Genomic DNA, 20,023 nt, shown 5'->3' with positions numbered 1-20,023 from the left:
AGTCTTTATCTATTAAGAAGATAAAAAGCTACAGACTGAAAGAAAATATTTTCAAACCACATATTTGACAAAGGACTAATACCTAGAATATATAAAAAGTTCTCAAAATTCAACAATAAAAAATAGACAAAATACAAAATAGTGACAATGTCAAGTGCTGATGAGGTTGTGGAGAAACTAGATTACTTATACATTTATTGTGGGAAAGTAAAATGGTACACCATCCTGGAAAACAGTTTGATAATTTCTTAGAAATCTATACATGCAACTACCTTTTTTTTAAAAAGTGAGGAATTTTTATTGTTGATGACATTTCATCTTTATACTGGTTCATGAAATATAGCAGAATGTTCAGTTGTTACAATGCTGATGGAATGTAACCAGATGGTAAAAGGGTTTATTGTTCAGTTGTGTTCCACTCTCTGTGACCCCATGGACTGGAGCCTACCAGTCCCCTTAGTCCATGGAATTCTCCAGGCAAGAAGACTGGAGTGGGTAGCCATTCCCTTCTCCAGGGAAACTTCCCAACCCAGGGATTGAGCCCAGGTCTCCTGCATTGCAGACAGTCTTTACCATCTGAGCTATAATACATACAATGCAAAGTAAAAGTGTTAGTTGCTCAGAATTTCATGGACAGAGGAGCCTGGCAGGCTACAGCCCATGGGGTCACTAAGAGTCAGACACAACTGAGCACACACACAGAGATGGTAAAATGTAAAAAGTTCATTTTCTAACTCTGTGAATATTTTATTTAATATGCAAAATCTATTTCAACAAGTGATCATAATATAAACTTCAGATTCCTGTCCCTTGATATCAAATTAAGCAACTGCACTACACACAAAAGAAAATCAGAATAGAAAAATCAATGACACATCAACTGTCCTGTAAAATCATTTTATTTTCTGCAAGGTAAACATTTTTCTTAGGTATTGTTACTAGAACAACCTATTTGTAGGGTTTTATAGTTTGGAATAACTATATTTTTTAAAAAAGTTTGTCTTTATTTTATAGAGTTGTAATACAAAAAATGATTTATAGGCTATATTTTTCAGAAAGAAGTTACTATATTCCTATTGAAGAAACTTTCCTATTTAAATCTATGATATGGAATGAAAAGATTATTAAAAAGTCTTCTGATTAAAAAGCTGGAGATCATCAAAAGAATGTTTAGTCTCCTCCACAGAGAGCCACCAGGATTTTTTCATAATCTCCTTTGGTTTCATCCTGTTGATAAAAATAAAGTATACTTAATGCTACCTGAGACCACAATCAATAGAAAGTATTTTTAAATTGTAGAATAATTATTGTATTAGGCTTAGCATACATCACAGTATATCAATTTTTTAGAATCTTGGATAAGAATATCACTTATTTAATTAATAAAATTTATATAGCAGATAACTGGTATTTTTAATTGATTATATTAAAAGCAATAACTTTCACAATTCAGATTGCAAACTTCTCTCGATTAGTCTATATTAAAGACATTATTTTCCAAGAATGAAATATAACACAGAATAAATACAGCAAAATCTAATTTCATGTCACTTCTGACTTGCTCAACCAGAGTGAAGGTCATAAGTCCATGATAGTCTCACTTTTCATGTTAGATTTTTGTTATCCAATATAAATGTCAAATTGAATTTAAATAGTCATCTATCTTTCATTAAGTTCAAAACTCCTTGACTTGTCTTTCTTTTTTACTTTCTAACTTGAACATGCATTCTATATTTTCTACATATGACAAAGTTAAGGAAAAATTTAGAATAAAAAGTTTCTAATCCTCTGATCAATATTCATTGCAACATAAATCATTATATATCTCTACCAAAGTACTTTGATTGCTAAATGTATGTATGGTAAACTGTTTCCATGACTACTGAAAAATCTGAAGTCTTTCTGTATAGAACTCACTAGTAGATTTTACCAGTGAAAGTTCAATTTACTTTAAATTATGTATCTTTATCTTTAAAAAAATTTTTATTTTTTGGTCATACTGTGAAGCAAGTGGGATCTTATTTCAGCAACCAGGGATCAAACTCATGTCCCTTGCAGTTAAAGTACAGAGTCTTAACCACTAGACCACAAGAAAAGTCTCTATATCTTAATATAACAAATTAATCTTATATATATGTAATTTATGGATACAGTAAGCCAGCCCTTCTTTTTGAAGAAGTTGCAAAAAAGTTATCATTTGTGGGGGTAACATTATGAGAATTACAACATACCAGGATGGCTTGACAGAGAGAGATGCCATACAACTTCTGATAACATGCTTTGATATCATTCATGTCAATTTCAGAGCGGGAAACCATAATCCTGATCAGTGTCTTATGACGAGTTCCAACACCCTGTCGGAAACAAATCATGGTAAGTGTCCCTTATATTCTAAGCCTACTCTTAAGGCAGGATGTGGGTTTGAATGTGAAGCTCTTTTGCTAACCTATATAGTTTCTATGGAGAAGCTATTTCCACATTAAAATACACACAAACACACACACTTCACACAAGTGGTAATAAAATGACACGAACTCAACCGTGACAAGAGAATTATATATAGAGCTTTTAAAACCTCCGAACTGATCTTCCACTATCCAGTCTTTCCTCTGTCTAAGCTATTCAAGAATTGCAAAGTAAACTTTCTAAGTTATATATCTGATCATCTGATTCATCTACTTAAAACCTTTTTGTGACCTTCTGTTGATTTTAGGATGAAAATCAATCATTTTACCTGGGCTTACAATGCCCTGCCTAATTCTACAACTTCTTCCACCATGCACCATCACTCTAATTATATTTTTATCCTGAAAGGGACATGCTGTGTTCTCCTCCAGGACCAGACTTGCTTTATCCCTTCATTCCTTACACTTCTGCTCTCATCTGGCTAATTCCTGTTCAGATAGCATGTTATAATTTAGCTGACACCTACACTGCTTTCCAAAGTCAGGGACACAGGTCCCTCTTCTCATTTACAATACTAGGTGTTCTCATTACCCATCTAATAACCTCACTTGATAACAGCAGGCATGGGGTCAGGAACTGTACTGCCAACTACCTAGTGGAACAATGCCTATCACATCACAGGGACTCTTTTCTATTAATTGAATGGTTAGATCACTCTCTCCTAAGACTTCCTTATTTTGGAGTTGCAAAGGAAAAAAATAGACTACTTCATAACTTTTCACAAGTATATAGGTACCATCCTATATAATAAAATACAAGCTAGACAATAAAGTGAAGTACTTAAAGTGATATCTCAAATACATCTTAATTACACCTGGCACTTTGATGAGCTTAGAATGACATTTTAAAATCTTAGAATGACATATTAAGTATGCCATGAAAGGCAAAATAATAAAAAAGATAAATGAAATTTAGAAGAGATTGTAAAACTTACAACCAGAGCAGAAGCAAGTTGCTAAAATCATACATTAAAAGAGGAAGTATATCGCCCTTCCTCTGCTGACTCAGATTTTACGCAAATCATGAGTAATCTACAAACTGCTTTCAAGCTCACCTATCTTAGCTATAAAAGAATATAACAAGTCTAACAGGATTTTATTCTAAGAAGTGTATTACCTCTTGATTGGATAGAAAAATAATTCTTTTTAATGAAAAGATATTAAAAAATAAATGTAATTTTTAAACAATATGGGATTTTCTGTTCTCTCCATACACAGTAATTTTTTTCCCCAAAGCAAATCATGTGTTACCTTCATGGCCTGATGGAGCTTCTCAGCAAAGAACATTGGCTTGTTTGTAGCACACTTCACTGTAAGAGAGGCATGTTTTAGTTGACATCGTTACCACAAAAGAAGAAAGATACATATGAAAGAAATGGGAAATACAGAGGTTTTCAAGTAAGATTCTGTTCTCCATCCCTGTTCCTCACCATCCACCCCCAGTAAGAGATATTTGGCTTAAAAGAAGCTATTTTCTAGATAGTGATTTTGAATATTTTGTCCTCTGACAATACAATTTATCTCCTATTATCCTAAGTCCACCGATAGCAACTTCAGTAGTTCATGCTATCCTGAGTATACTCTTCATGGAAACAAGGAAACCAGTAGATATGTTAAAGGCCATGTTGGCAGGCAAGAAATATTTTTCCTATTGTAATAAGAAAAGAAAATCCAAGTGGGACAGGACAGTCATAAAATATAAGGCAAGTGCCAAATAAAGTACTAACAGATGTGTCAATCAGTATTAGGAAGATTCTCTACATTCTTACTCCAAGTGTGATCTATGGACCAAAAGAACTGGAGTCAACTGAGAATTTGTTAGGAATGCAGACTTCCAGTCTCCACCCAGACCTACTGAATTAGAATCTGCATTTTAACAAGATTCCCAAAGGATTCAATGCACATTAATGTTTGAGAAGCACTGCTTTATAATGTAGGTTTCCAAACCTTGACTGGTCATCTGAATAAAAGGGAAAACTTTAGAATTGTTTTCTTCTGAAGGTCTAAATCCTTTAAGCTTGCCCAAGATAACTCAGCTCAAGAGACAGACCCGGACATGGACCTTCATTTATGTAATTCCAAATCCCGTGCTTTTAATGACCATTTTGACTTTCCTTTGTGCCATGCCAAGCCTGGTATATTGCATGGTACAAGTAGATGCTCAGTATTATCCACCTGCTCATCTTTTTAATCAAGGAAATAATACCTGTAACTAATAACAAGACTATTGCGTCACTTTAGCTAAATATTTATTGCCATTATCTTACATGCTATCTCTATTTGCAACATAAATTATATCTGAGTTTTTGTCTTGTTATTATATTTGTAAATTATTGGACAACATTGACAATAAAATTTCAAGTTAGAAAACTCTTCCCCCTCCAGGACTACATACCAATAACTGTGAGGCATTTCTCGATGTCACCTTTCAACTCCAGGTCCAGAACTTTGTTCATGTCATGCTTACTATACTTGGAATATTTCTGAAACACTGAATATTAAATTTAAATTTAGAGATGTACAAAACATCCTGTTTTTTTTTTTTTCTTTTAGCAAACGAGCAAAATCAGGCATGGCCACAAAGTCAAAGCATTTCTTATGCGTATGCTGTCACTTCAGTCGTGTCTGACTTTTTGTGACTCCATGGACTGTAACCTGCCAGACTTCTTTGGCCATGGGATTCTCCAGGCAAATACTGGAATGGGTTGCCATGTTCTCCTCCAGGGGTCTTCCCAACCCATTGATCAAACCCACGTTTCTTATGTATCCTGAATTGGCATGCAGGTTCTTTACCACTAGTGCCACCTGGGAAGCCCAAAGCATTCCTTAGGAGGACTGAACTTCAAAAAAACACAATGTAAATCTAACTATTCATCTGAGCATATTTTGGATACATCATCTTCTCTGAGGGATGTAATTCACATGGCTATTTTTGTGCTTTTGTGTATTTTGGGGAAATTTTTGCAAATGTTGACATTTATTAGAAGTGACATTTGATTGACAGCCATAACTACATCAGAGCCAAGTGCTACAGCAAATGGATCTTTCCTGATATAAAGATATGTGTTGTAGATTCCTCTTAATTCTAATCTCAGAGTGCTAACAGAGTGCTGTTATCAAATAATAAACTTGAAATAATCATCATGACCTGCCCTCTGTCTTGACTTCCAAAACACTCAAGGCTAAAATCTTGTGGCAAGAACTCTCTTTTGGCTTTTGTTTCTGGAGTATCTAGATACTCTTTTCTTCACTTAGCCTCAGTTGTTTTTTTCTTCATTGTAATTTCATGTGTTCTGTTTTACATGTATATATTATTAGACCTATTCCAAATATTTTGAGGAAAAAAAATATTAAAAATCACAAACTAGTGTTCTACATGCCAAAGTCATAAAATGTGTTTCAAATACTATCAAGTGGTGTCTGTACAAAGCTGGACAAATGCACAAGTAGCAATAAGAGATCAGGAGCACTGCATGCATTTGGTTTTGGAATGTCACTGATTAAGGTTTCTTTCTCGCTTTCTCTTGAAAGTGTTAGTCACTCAGTCGTGTCCAACTCTTTGCGATCCCATGAACTATAGCCTGCCAGGCTCCTCTGACCATGGGATTCTTCAAGCAAGAATACTGAAGTGTATTTGCCATTCATTCCCTTCTCCGGGGGAACTTCCTGACCCAGGGATCGAACCCAGGTCTCCTGCAGTGCAGGCAGATCCTTTACCATCTGAGCTACCAGGGAAGCCCTTTCCTTTCTCTTGCTTGTCCTCATTAAAAAAAAAAAAAAGTAACTTCTGCAAGCAGTCCCAGGGAACATTTCTTTTCTTTTTACCTCTGCGAAGATGGGGATAGCTCCTGGTGGTAAGAATGGTAGTGAACACATTCACATCTGTCCCTTTTCTTCTTTCTCCTGCTTCATATAAGGCCTGTTAAGAAGCACAAAAATAAACACTTGACCATCTGAGGACTTGATATCTGCATAAGAATGTCAGATCTCTTCACAGATTTTGGAGGCAGCTGCTTTGTGTCCAATGCAATCAGAGCAGGTGGCAATGCTAAGATTACAAATTCCTTAGAGATGGAAACTTTGTTTTGTCAAGTATCTTCCATAATATCTCTCAAGTTGCCTTGCAAACACTAGAGACTGAATTTATGCATGCAAAATAAATGTTTATTGAGTTAACTCGCTGTAAGATTACATTCTATATCAAGAAAACTTCAAGGGACACTCTCTAATTTTTAATTGTACTTTTAATTTTTCAAAGTAATTTTCAGTGAATGGTACTAATAAATCAATAATTCAACCATTACCTAGATGTTGAATTTTGATGTAAGAATTTCTGGATTCAAATTCTGACTCTGCAACTTAATTGTTCCTAGATATTAGTACTAAGATATCTTAGTAATCTTATGTCGTTTCATATTATTAAACTACAGACTTCCCTGTTTTGTAAATGGAAAAGATAATCTCTGCCTTATTGTCACCAACCTGCTCTGTTACCTTTGAAGTGTTAATTACCACCCTCCTCCTGGGTCACATTAATCCATGTAATGGCCACACATATACATCTAAGAGCCCTGCTAGTCTTTTTTTTTTTATTTTAATTTTTGCCTGCACAGGGTCTTTGCAGCTGCATTGGGGCTTTCTCTAGTTGTAGAGAGCAAGGCTACTCTGTAGTGTGCAGTGGCTTCTCTTGTTGCAGAGCACCGGCTCCGGGCACACGGGCTCAGTAGTTGTGGCACATGGGCTTAGTTGCCCCAAGGCATGTGGGATCTTCCTGGACAAAGGATTGAACTGGAGTCCTGTGCATTGCAAGGTGGATTCCTAACCACCAGACTACCAGGGAAGCTCCCTGATAGTCTTAAAATGGAAAGCAAACTCAGAAGTATCACAAGCAGATAAGAGTAATTTCTTACTATGGGCAGTTACTCAAATACTTACTTTTGTTCTTTGATATGATTGGACAATTTCTATTAAAATTGGGCGTAAAAAGTTATTCGGGACTTTCTGAGCAAACAACTGATATAGATGTATTTATTCAAAAGTCAATAAATGCAGGATAATGCATTGATATAGTGAAGACAGTGGAGTAGTGAAGTAAGTCTCTATTCTTACTAACTCACTGTGATGAATTTGTGGAGAATACTAACTGTACCATGAGAAAAGCATATGCAAATACTAGATGCCATTTTTTTTAACAAAAATTCCAAGTCCCAAAATGACAGTTTTTCTAATGTTGCTAATGGACTGATGTATTAAATAAGCAACCTCACTGAAACAATATATAATAATAGATTTGAAAGTATATAAATGCTTTAACTTTTATAATTTTAATATCATTACCATAATATTTTTACAATATAAACTTACACTTCTAAACCAATATCCATTGTTTAAAGAATTGTTAGATGTATTTATTCTTTTCACTTTTACTTTCTTATACCTGATAAAATAAAAATTCAGTTTTCTCAATAACAGATCAAATTCTTACTGTTCTTTCTCAATCCTCTCCAGCTTCATGAATAGTGCAACTGTTGAAAACATAAAGACCACATTTCCTCTCTTGGATTGCTTGAATCCTGGCTGGTGGGCCTCCTTCAGGGAATGGACATTAGGTGCCATTATCCTTTTGGAGAATCTCATATCTGCTTTCACATGGAGGCCCTCAAGTGATACCTCACTTCAGGTCAGACCTAATTGAATTAGCAAAGTGGATTCTAAGAGTATTTATAAGCACTTGCTTACCCTGGCATCTGAATCAGCCAAGTCGTCATTTACAGCAAGCTCCTCAGATCGGTCACCCTGGAAAATATCCCATTCTCATGTAAGTAGTTTTCTAGCATATAATCACATGGCTTATTTATACTCTTAACATCAGATGAGTAATATTCTTTGCAGAAAAAGGAGTGAATTGCTCATTTCTAGAGAGAGATGAAATCTAAGATTTTACTTTTCATCAAAGAAGAGATATTTCCAGATCTATTTTAGTTATACCTTAGCAAGAGAAAGCAAAGCCTTCTCATAATCTCCAGATGTGTCTGAGGCGATGTCTTTAGCCAGATCTCTCTTCAGTTCTGAGAAATAGGAAAAGTATATTTTGTAGTAAACTAGTGATAATGGTGATGATAATAATATCTAACATCTCTATATTGGTTCACAACTTGCAATGCCAAATGTTCAATGACTTATGGAACACATTTCAAATAGTTTTATTTTTTAATAAAGTGAAATCAGAGCAAGTAAAATTTTTGATCAAATTTATTTCCTATAAGGCAATTAAAACAATTTAGATAATACTGTTAATGAAACTCTACAGCCCTAAAGCTTTTTCTAACAAGAATAAATTGCACAGGTATACATTATTAGGTAACTATTTCTGAAATAAACCATACCAGTATTTAAGCAAGGGGGTGAATAGAACAATTATTTAAAAGGATAAACCAAAGTGCTTGCTTGAACATAGTATTTATTTACTTTGAAATGATAAATATCTTATGTGGAATACAATTTAGTTATGTATACATATGTGTATGTATACACATCTACAGTAGATATAGATTTAAAATGTTTCTTTGTTAAAGATCCTTACTTAACATTAAAAAATAATGCTGTTATTATTTTTCAGCAAAAATTTAACTGAATTTATAGTTGACTAGAAGGTAGAAAATTTTAATAAACAGTCACTGAACTGTACCTTGGGAATAATTTATGGCTATTTGCCTTTGTAAACTACATTTTATAAAATAAAAAAAAATAGTAATAATGCCCCTCTTGATGACTGTCACTGATAAATGGACCTAAGATAAATATTGATAATGAAGTAAGAATTGCAGAAAATGAGGTTAAAAACTTCCTTATTCTGATTCCTTTATTAGATTGCTGTGAAAATAATACATGAGGACTATTTTATTCTCTGTGCTTGGTTTTAAAATCATGCAGAGCAATCCTCTATGGTGCTACATATTGGGTTGGGAAAATAAAATAAACAAACAAAAAATAACAGGGGGCTTGGGAAACTAGAAAAAGAAAACAGTAATGACTCAGCACTGCCCAGGACCCATTTGCAGATACTCTCTTTACAGTGTTAAGCATACCATTGAAATAAGATGTTTCACTGAATAGATAAAATGAACCATGGCTAGTCTTTCATCCCTATGAATCTACCTGGATGTTAACAGTGAGTAAGTCATTTATGTTCATAATGGTAAAGTTAGCTTCCATCAGAGAATTATAAGCACCAAGCTGTTTACCTTTTCAAGGACAAATGTTTGGAGGATTTTTGTTTGTTTGTTTTTGTTGTTGCTATCTTTTAAAAATGAAAGACAACGGGACATTTTTATGAAATAAATCTCAGAAAAATAGGAAATATTTTTAGAAAATTCTTTAAATTCAGAGCATTGAATTGAGTGTTTCATTGCAATACTATGTGGCCATTTTTTCCAGACATACAATTTTTTAAAGTGCAAAGTTGATGAGGACTGAAACAATCGTGTCCCTTATTTGCACCCCACTAACTCTAATGTGTCTGGTAACCATATGTGCTTTTGACAGATCTGTGACAGACAATGAAAGAAATATTTTAAATGTATTTTTCCCATAATTAACATCCACACTCAATTTTTCAAAAAGTATATCAGAATTCCTTTTCAACTAAGACACTTGGACTGTTAGGCATTAAAACTTACCTTCTCTATAGACTCTGTTAATTTCTCTGATTTCTCTGTTGGTTCTTGAGGCCAGAATTTCATTCAGAGTGTCTTCATCAGTCCCAAGGCCCTGAATTGAAAAAGATGAAAAAAACAAAAAGAAATGTAGAAAAATCTTCATTCAAAATTATCAACTAGTTATTATGTTCCAAAATTTGTCTGAATCGGACATTTAGTAAATTCTCACAACATTTAATAAATATCAACAATATTTATCAATTGCAATGAGGTATGCATTATATTGCTTAAAAAACAAAATGGGTTTAATGCCAATATTTTGGGCAAATAAACACAAAGTGAGATCTATTAAATACGGTAACATCATGAAGATAGTGGAAATGACATAGTTGTTAACACCAGCATCTATTTTTTCATTTATTTATTCATTCACTTATTCATTTTATTACACCACTGATCGGTGGCCTTGTGCTGGTTGTTGAGAATATACTAGGAGGCATAAGTGGTTTGGACAACCTTTGAGGAAAGGAACTTAGCTTAAATCAGGTGGTTTACCTTCATGGCTGCACGGAGCTCTTCGGCATCAAACTGGGCTGGAGTTTTCAATAGAGCCAAAACAACTTCCTCAAGGTGACCAATGAGGGCTTTCTTCAGAACTTCATCCAGGGGCTATAACAAGAAGATATATAACCTTTTAGTAAATAACACATTAGGTGGTATAGTAAAGCAGTGTTACCTGATGTTTAGCTAAACCGAACCATTTTTCATAGCTCCTTCCCTTTACATAGAAAGTGTAACCAATATTTAATATCTTAATCTTTTTGATTCTAGAGTGATTATAATGAAATTTACTGAATTCACTGATAACTCCTTAAAGGATAGCATTCTCAATCTCATTCCCAAATCTAGAGGGAATAAATGACAAAGCTTAAAAGATATGGGTTGTGTATTAACAGAAATAGTACTAAGAATACGTTAAAAATAATGTATTAATAACTTTTCTAACCATTGAGATTTGCACTTTCCAAATAAGCACTGTAATCAGACATTATGTGGTTTTCTAACTACACTCCTTAAAAAAATTACCCATATTTTGTATAAAATAGAAACCTTACTTTTAAAGTAGAATTATACATATAAACTTTACATTCAGACACTAAACAGCTCAGTTTAAAATTTAACAGAAGTCACATTTCAGTCAGAACATATTTCTTACTGCCAACAGTAATCTTGATGTCTGTTATGTTCAAGTTAAAGGCTTATCTCCAATATAGAACACCACATGTGCAAAGAATCAAAACAATGCATAAAACCAGCAAATTCGATAGAATTGATTACATTGCAACCAAGAGGATAAATACAGTAATCCAAGACTTAGTTGCAATGGAAAACAGTGGCTAGAGACTGAAAGAACTAGGCAACTGTAGTTCAAAACCTATGTGCACATGCTCAGTTGTATTCCACTTTTTGCGGTCCCATTGACTGTAGTTCACTAGGCTCCTCTGTCCATGCAATTTTCCAGGCAACAGTGCTGGAGTGGCTTACCATTTCCTACTCCAGGGGATCTTCCTCACCCAGGGATCAAACCTGTGTCTCTTGTGTCTCCTGCATTGGCAGGCAGATTCTTTATCACCGCTACCTGAGAAGCCCATCAAACGCTATATTTAAACATAAATATGACTGAAATTAATTATCCAAATTAACCACAGCAACCGACCTTTCCTTTCTCCTGCAGATAAGCTGCTTTGATCTGCTGACGCTGTGCATTGTTTCTCTTAGTCAGAATTTCAATGATGGTTGCTTCATCCACACCTGGAAATAAAGGGCCTCTAGACTTTAAAAATCAATTTTCTTTACATTAAATAACAGACATAAAATGATTCATTATCAAGATGCTTCAAATGAAGTTCTTAACAAAACAAAGAAGTATAAATTATAACAGGCTGCGACATGGATGAGACTGTATATCAGATGGAAGTACTTGGGATGACATTCCCTTCACTTGAATGAGAAAGTGAAAATGACTCATTTGTGTCCTACTCTTTGTGGCCCCATGGACTGTAGCCTGCCAGACTTCTCCATCCATGGGCTTCTCCAGGCAAGAATACTAGAGTGGGTTGCCATTCCCTTCTCCAGGAGATCTTCCCAACCCAGGGATTGAACCCGGATCTTCTGCATTGCAGGCAGATTCTTTAACTGTCTGAGACACCAAAGGAAGAAAAAATTCCCTCAGTGTTGCAGTGTTTGTTCCTAGTTCACACCTTAAGTGTGAGCAGAGGTGCTGACTTCAGCATTCAGTCTGTTAGAAATGAGCTTTGTAAGGATATCTGTTGTAGCAGTAGAGTCTACTGATTTAATCAAAATCTCCTAAGGGCTGAGAAAGGAAGTGTATCTTCATTGATAAAGAACGCTTATCTTCAAAATGAAGCAGACTCTTTCCACTGCACATGTTTGTTTTTTAGTAGCCATTCTGGAATGTCTAGGAGGGGACTGTTTGGGGAAGGCAGAATTACCTTTAACTGTGATTGCTTTATGCAAGGCCTCAACATCCGAGGATGGATTGAAGGTGGGATAGGGGCTCACTGCTGACCCAGGACCACCTTTGGATCCTTTCACAGTTTTCTGTGAATGAGAAATAAATTATTGTCCATTCACTTACATTTGCTTCTATTTTAATACTACTATTTAAATAAGTTATTTTATTGTCACTTGACTTACAATGTATTCCTGCTCTTCATTTTCAATAAACCAGGCCTGCTTCAGGAATTCAGATACCATTGCCATTTTTGAAGGATCTGAAAAGAAAACAGGTTGATGCTTTTACAAACCACAAACTCACCACATATACATACCACTCCATCCCCTTACATACATAAGACATAGAGCAGCCTTGCTTTTACTTTCCAGGATTACTCTTAGGAGCATCATAAAATGCTAGATTTAGTGTTTTTGTTTTTTTTTTTGATTGTTTGTTTTTAAATGTAGGTGTATTTTTTTTTTTTTTAATCTATTTTGGCCACGCTGCATGCTAAAAGATGAGAGATATTAGTTCCCCAACCAGGGACTGAACCTGCACCCACTGCAGTGTAAGCAGGAGTCCTAACCACTAGACTGCCTGGGAAGTCCCTAGATTTGAGTTTATTTTAAAGAGACTCTACTACCCTTGAACAGAAACCCAAAGCCTCAGAAATGTAGCTCTTTCTCAGTATATTCAGGCCTAACCTTAGGGCTCAGATGACGTCTATAAGTAAGCATATAGGCTGTAAAGAGCAAAGCTGGTGTTTCATTTAACTGTCCTAAATTTACAGACCACCCACTGTATACCAAGCCCAGAGGGCACAAAAACATTGAAAGATCTTTTGCCTCAAAGAACTTGAAGCCAGTATGTGTTTTTCCTAAGAAAACTCAAAAGTTTAAGAACAATTCTTAGAGGAAGTTCTGGGTGATCTGAGACTCTTGGGGGAAGGTTTGAGATTAAATTGGCTAGAAAGGTAAAGAGAACAAAACAGAGAAGCTCATCATATTTGGGAAGTTGAAAAGAGTTTAGTAGCTCAAGAAGCAAATTTAAAAGTTCAAGTGTGTTTCCAAAGTTTTGGATAAACATTAATGGGTTTCTTAAAAAGAAAGTTATATTTCAGAAAGAAGACTCATCCTGTCTCATAGAGATTGCCCAGGAGATGAGCAAGATGGAATATTAGAGACCACTTAGTAAGCTGTGGGAGAATCCATGTAGGGTTAATGAGGACTTGAACAAAGCTATCGGGTAGAGAAAGAACATTATACTGCCATTTATAAGGTAAGATAATCTATGACAATCTACAGGAGTGGATTCAGACTCAAAACTCTACCTAAAAAAAAAAAAAAAAAGATATTCTTGTGAGATTTCTCCTTGAAATAATTCAGTGTTCTTTTCCATTCCTTGCTGTAAATTACTTCAGCACCTGGAATAATCACTACACTCACATTTTTTTCTTTTTGAGCTGTCTGAATTCTCATCCTTCATGTGTTGTTTTTCTTTACCCAATACAAAATAATCCTTGAAAAGAATTATTTTATACCAGTTCTGCTTTGCTCTAACAGGATTCTTTACGGTGAAACTGCACCTTGCATGCCCTCCTTTGGAAAACTGTATGTTAAAGAAAATTGCTTGACTTACTATCATTGTTCAGCAATATTTTTATTTAATAAGCTATGTATATGTTTAAAACTTGAAGTACATTAAAAAATTAATGCATTTCCTGCATTATCTACAAAAGAAGCCCTCAAGGATCCTTTTTGTCTAGGATTTTTTTTTTTTTTAGGAGCCTAAGCTCCAGGTCTATGTTGATCGATCTCTCCACCCCCTTTTATTTCTCTGGAGACTGCTATTATGAGTATATCTGAAAGAGATTGGAAGGATGATCTTAGCAGTTTTAAATTCTCCCTGTGAAGCTAAATGACTCATGAGGAGTAAAATCCATAGCCTGATTCTTTACTGGTATGTTCAGACAAAGTATTTCAATCCCCACCTGCTGAAAAGTGGCAGAAATTCTAAGTAATGAGATTAAATACATAAGGGAAATAATATCCAAAGCAGAAACTATCTCTACTTAATTATCATGGGAATTGTTCAAATTACTGTTCTGTCATCTGTGAGGAGAACCAATATATTGTGCACTTATTTAATCTCTTCCCCCAGCAACTGATCAATTTAAAGCTATTTCCTGAGGTAAAGTCATGGTGTACAATTTTGCACAAGGTTTTAGTTCCTATTACACCATAATCTGCTGCAACCGTTGTTGGCACACGGAGTTTCATTTTCCTCTTGCTTAATTGGCATATACAAAGCTTCTTGCAATTTCTGGCAAGGTTGCAGGTATTTAAAATATCCATTTTTTTATCTCATCCATGCCCTTTAGAAAGTAGAATTCTCAAAATGAGTGATACCGTTGGTCACTTAGTGGAGTAATTTTCCCTCAGTAATAGAAACAGATGTTCCAATATTTCCACTTCTTTCAATTAGAAGCGAAAAACTTCAAAAGCGATCAAAGAGGAGATTAAGAATATTGTCAGATATAATTTTTAAAATGAGCGTCACAACTTCAAAATAGATTTTATGAAAACTTTACTGTACATTACAATTTTTTCACTTAAAAATGCTTATATACTGCATTAATTTCTTAAAAGAATAAATGAGAAAGGCTAGAAAATATTGCTCTTTTAATTATACAAAATAGCAAAAATAAAAGGGTTAAATAATTGTTTCACACATGTCCATAGAGAACACAGCTTTGTGACATATTTTCTGTGTTCCTAGATTTTGGTCGAAAGCTATTTGGGTGACCTGAAAAAGTGTGATCTGGAATATGGTCTGGAAAAGAGAAGTAGCATGAATAGAACCTTCTTCAGAAAAACGATTAGAGGAAAATGGAATCTCAATTCAGCCAGATAAGATCCACTAGCTCTCAGCAAAACTTAAAGATACAAAGATTGTGACAGGATGTTAAAAAAAAAAAACAAAACTCCCTACAGGAAATAGATTTGATCATATATTGCTAGCTAAGTGCTCAAATGCAACTCCATGTTTTAACAGAACCTTGAACAGTTGCAACACACCTTACAAATACCACAAACAGCAAAAATATTTTGCTCAAATTGTATTGCTAAACCATTCTGTCTTTTCAATACCTAACCTCTGCATAAAAACCACTGTGTTGTACTTGATAAAATCCACTTAATAATTTGAAGGTAAGATTTCTTAACTATCAACAAATAATGTATGCAAACACATTTTATAGACTGACACATGCTATATAAATGTTTGTCACATATTTTTACTATTCAGAGAATGATCCAGTCTAGAAATTAGAATTGTACATTAAAAATAAAAAATTAATAATCCCATGAGTTCACAAGAGGTTTTTTTCCATCTTTCTTTTTAGTTGCAGCATTTAGAATATGTACTAGGTATTTAAAAGCCTATTTTCTTAATATTCTTTGTCTCAATATATATTTAATCAGGCTACCAATGAGCTTTGAAACCAAGTTTATCTCAGTCCTTAGCATCATCTAATTTGAAGATGAAATTGAACATCTATAAATAGACTGACTTACATGGACATTAATAAAATTCCAGTGTTGTTCTAATTAATAATCTGTGAAGATGCACTGCCTACCAATCTCATTTATCTATGAAAAAGTGTATAACTTTCCAGAAATTAACATTTTTATGTCATAAGAGAGCTCTCTTCCTCTCACTCAGCAAGAAATTAAAAGAAGGTAAATATGCATTAAAGGATGCTTGCTAAATATAAGAGAAAGGTATTCTAGAAATGGTACATTAGCAATTATACCAACTGTACAGTTTGAGAAAACTCAGACATTGTTTGAAAGTTAATTTCCTGATTTTTTTTTTAAACTGCACTATGGTTGAAGTATTTAGAGACAGAGGGACTGATATCATATCTCAGTGTTCTTTTAAATGAGACAGTAAAAATAACTATATAGAGAGGGTAGAATAAGAAAAAGAAAGAATTAATGGTAAAGCAAATGTGGCAAAATATTAACACTTAGGGAATTTGGGTAAAAGGTATATGCAATATTGTGCAATATTCTTGCAACTTTTCTGAAGGTTTGAAATTATTACAAGACAGCTTTTAATAACTTTAAAAACCACATTTTCTATCTCTTTCAGCTTCATGAAACCCTACTTCCAAAATTTTTGACAGAGGAAACTGAGTTTGTGGTCTATCGTGCCTTTCTGATGGTAAATAAGAAAGATCAAAGTTCTGCAAAGACAGCAGCAGAAATTGATCTTTGCAGAGGACAGCATCATTATACCCATTTTCTACCTGGGGAAAAAATGTAATTTTTTCTGGCAGTTTTCTAGATACTAGTGACAAGCAACAAGGCATACATAAATCCATGCTTTCTGATTCCAAAAGAGTGTATATGCTTTTAATGATCAATGATATTTTTAATAGCTTATAGTTAATAATCAAATTCATTCACAGTAAGCCCATGGAGACTGTGGCAGATTTTACCCCAGCCTGAGGGAGTTTATTTTTCACTGCTTTGGTCTGTGTAGTTTTTTCCTCGATTATATATTTCACAAGTCTTTCCCACACCTACTAATGTGAGAAGAGGCAATTAGACTGTACAAAGGCATGACTTATGAAGAAACAGTTTATGAAAGGTAGTTTTATGAATGTTTCGCTTCCAGGCCTTTGAGTAGGGTGTTCTGTTTGCCTGGCATGCTATTTCATCCTCCATATCCAATTCTCTTTGCCTAAATGATGCTTCTTAGAGAGGATTTAGCCTAGACCTCATCACATCCTCCAGACGGGCCTTCCTTAGCTCAACACTGGGGTAAACAACCAACCATCTATGCTCTCCCAAAGCATCCTGCCTTCACCCCTACACTTGCCCCTATTGTTCTGCATTATCACTTCCTATTTACTCATCTATATTTTTAGTGGCATCCCATGGGGGCAGTGATAATCTACCATGCCTGGCACAATGCCTGGTACTTAGTATGCTGGAAAGCATTACTGAATGAACAGATAGTATATCAGTGCTAATTATTTAGGAAAAAATATCTATACTAATTTAACTAATGTTTTCTATCCACAACTATAGGATGTAAAAATAAGAACTGAAGAGTTTTGAGCCATATCTTGACTCTCTTTAGCTGGCCATATGACGTGAAGAAAACATTTTAACTTTTGGAGTGGGGAGAGCTCTCCAATTATAAAAATAAGAGTTGAAATGCACAGTAGCTGAGATTCATTACAGCTCTGAAATGCTAGTCTTAAATTTCACCTCAAGTACCAGGAGGTGGAAAAAATTAGCATAGTGAAAGAAAAGTGGAGTGATGTAGTCGCTCAGTTGTGTCTCACTCTTTGCAACCCCACGGACTGTAGCCCACCAGGCTCCTCTGTCCAAGGGATTCTCCAGGCAAGAATACTGGAGTGGATAGCCATTCCCTTTTCCAGGGGATCTTCCTGATCCTGGGATTGAACCTGGGTCTCCTGCATTGTAGGGGGACTCTTTAGGGTCTGAGCGTCCAGGGAAGCCCATAGTGAAGGAAGATATTACATAAATTGTATCTGTTCTTATCTTTCTGATAAAAACCTCTCCCATTTTAAGGAAAGAGGAAATCATTTATTCAAAACACAGCTTTTGCTTAATCACTGAAAAATAATATGTCCGCTGGTTTCAAATATGTCATCACTTAATGGGTCTAGAGAAGATTAAGCCCCAGCTGAGCAAGCTAACATCAATAGAAACCAAGCTTTGCAGATCTTTTGATTGAAAAAGTATTTAATAACCACGAAACTCTAGCTGGTTTCTTAATAATATTATTATTAACTATTCTGTCAACATCTGTCAAATGATGGCTATCTGCCAGATGTGGTTAAGCCTGGGGCTAGAGTGGTAACCCAGCTTCTGGAGAAGAGGCTAGGAATTTTGGAATTATGAAACGCATTTTACCACATTTGAGTTGTTCTGCAATGTGCCTACCAAAATACTTTCCTGTGGGCAGAGGAGAATATTGCTTTTTCAAAGTCCAAACATAATTTTAGACACAAACTAGGCAAGAAAAGTACATCGCTTTTCATTAACTAGCACTGAAAATTAGATATCAGATCATTTAACTTAACACTGAGAATAAGCTAAGAAAAAATTCTTGAAGGAACATTTGTAATAAACAAGAGCCAGATATATGGTTAGGATTCAAAAATCCCTCACTTTTGCACATACATCCAACACCAGTAAAATCTCTACTTTAGATATGCTTTTTGCTTTCCTAAGGAGTTTTATACCCATTAGCTCATTCGACAATCAAGATGCTACTAAGGGGAATAATTTTTAGAGGGCCCTAATGACATTCCCAAGGGATAACTTATCTGACACCACCCAGGAAATATTTCCTTTCCCCTTAGGTTTTCAAATCTGCACTTGAAAAGCCAGTCTATGACACAGAGGCTCCAGGGGAAAGAATGTGGCCACACCCTCTCTAAATGAAATAAGTGGATCCTCTTATTTATTTATACTGCATGAGTGAACATAACATTAATTTAAAACGTTAATTACAAAGGGCATAATTTCCATTATGAAATCTGAATCTTTTTTTTTTTTTAAGAAAAAAAATAAATTATTTAAGTCCCTGAAACCCACCTCTGGGTTCTTCAGGCCTGGCTCCCCACAAACACCCACCATCCATAATGATTTCCACATAAAGTTCATACAGATCTTTGAAACTCATAACTCGTAGGAACAAACACATTCACCTCTTCTTTTCCATGGCAACTCACCAACAGTACAAAAAGCCAGTATTAAGCAAAGTTTTCTTGTTTTTAAAATTGTATTTCTTAACTAAGTAAAAATAAAACATTACAATTTGTGATTCCCAAAATATAAATTCCGAATGTAATCTTACAGAAATGTTTGTTAAGATATAAGTGCAGCTAGCCATAAATTCCACAGTAGTAACTTTAAACACTAACGTTAAAGTTATCAAAACAGCCAAAACTTAAAGGAAAACCAAGACTTACCTTTTTGTTTTTTTCTCCTCCGTACAAAGAACTAAAGAGAGATTCTTCTCTGAACGGTTTGTGCTGGAAGTGGAACCTTGAGCTTCTGATTTTATAGAATTTCAAAGGAGGCCACACCTAGCAACCAGAAGTTAGTAACTGGCTGTCTTTTGTTTGAAATACAGGGCTCAGCCTTGCCCAAAAGTGAAACAAGCCTTGCGAAACTATTCACTAAGCCAACTCAGAGCTGACAGTAAAAAGGAAATGAAACGGAAGTACAGATTTTTTTTCCCCCTCTTTAGTTTCCACTGCTTTTTTCAGGGGAGCAGAATACAAGAGGTGTTCAAGTAAGCGGTACTATCTGCCTCAATCCTGATACCAATGA

The 20,023-nt window shown here is 34.8% G+C and overlaps 1 protein-coding gene across 1 annotated transcript; it reads right to left on the bottom strand.

Moving 5' to 3' along the window:
* Positions 1-881: 881 nt before the first annotated feature.
* ANXA1 (annexin A1) lies at positions 882-19,818 on the bottom strand. The gene is made up of 13 exons (XM_055426889.2): positions 19,660-19,818; positions 12,842-12,918; positions 12,637-12,745; positions 11,841-11,935; positions 10,679-10,792; positions 10,145-10,235; positions 8,454-8,533; positions 8,205-8,261; positions 6,291-6,384; positions 4,861-4,956; positions 3,717-3,775; positions 2,232-2,354; positions 882-1,227 (listed from the first exon to the last, which is right to left on the bottom strand). The coding sequence occupies exons 2-13, from the start codon at positions 12,905-12,907 to the stop codon at positions 1,171-1,173; spliced, it is 1,041 nt and encodes a 346-aa protein (XP_055282864.1). The 5' UTR covers positions 12,908-12,918; positions 19,660-19,818; the 3' UTR covers positions 882-1,170.
* Positions 19,819-20,023: the final 205 nt, after the last annotated feature.

The sequence above is a fragment of the Moschus berezovskii genome, chromosome 7 (genome assembly GCF_049115385.1).
Source record: "Moschus berezovskii isolate FMDL1 chromosome 7, NW_MosBer_1.0, whole genome shotgun sequence".
Taxonomy (NCBI): domain Eukaryota; kingdom Metazoa; phylum Chordata; class Mammalia; order Artiodactyla; family Moschidae; genus Moschus; species Moschus berezovskii.
This window is presented reverse-complemented; position numbering and strand designations above follow the sequence as displayed.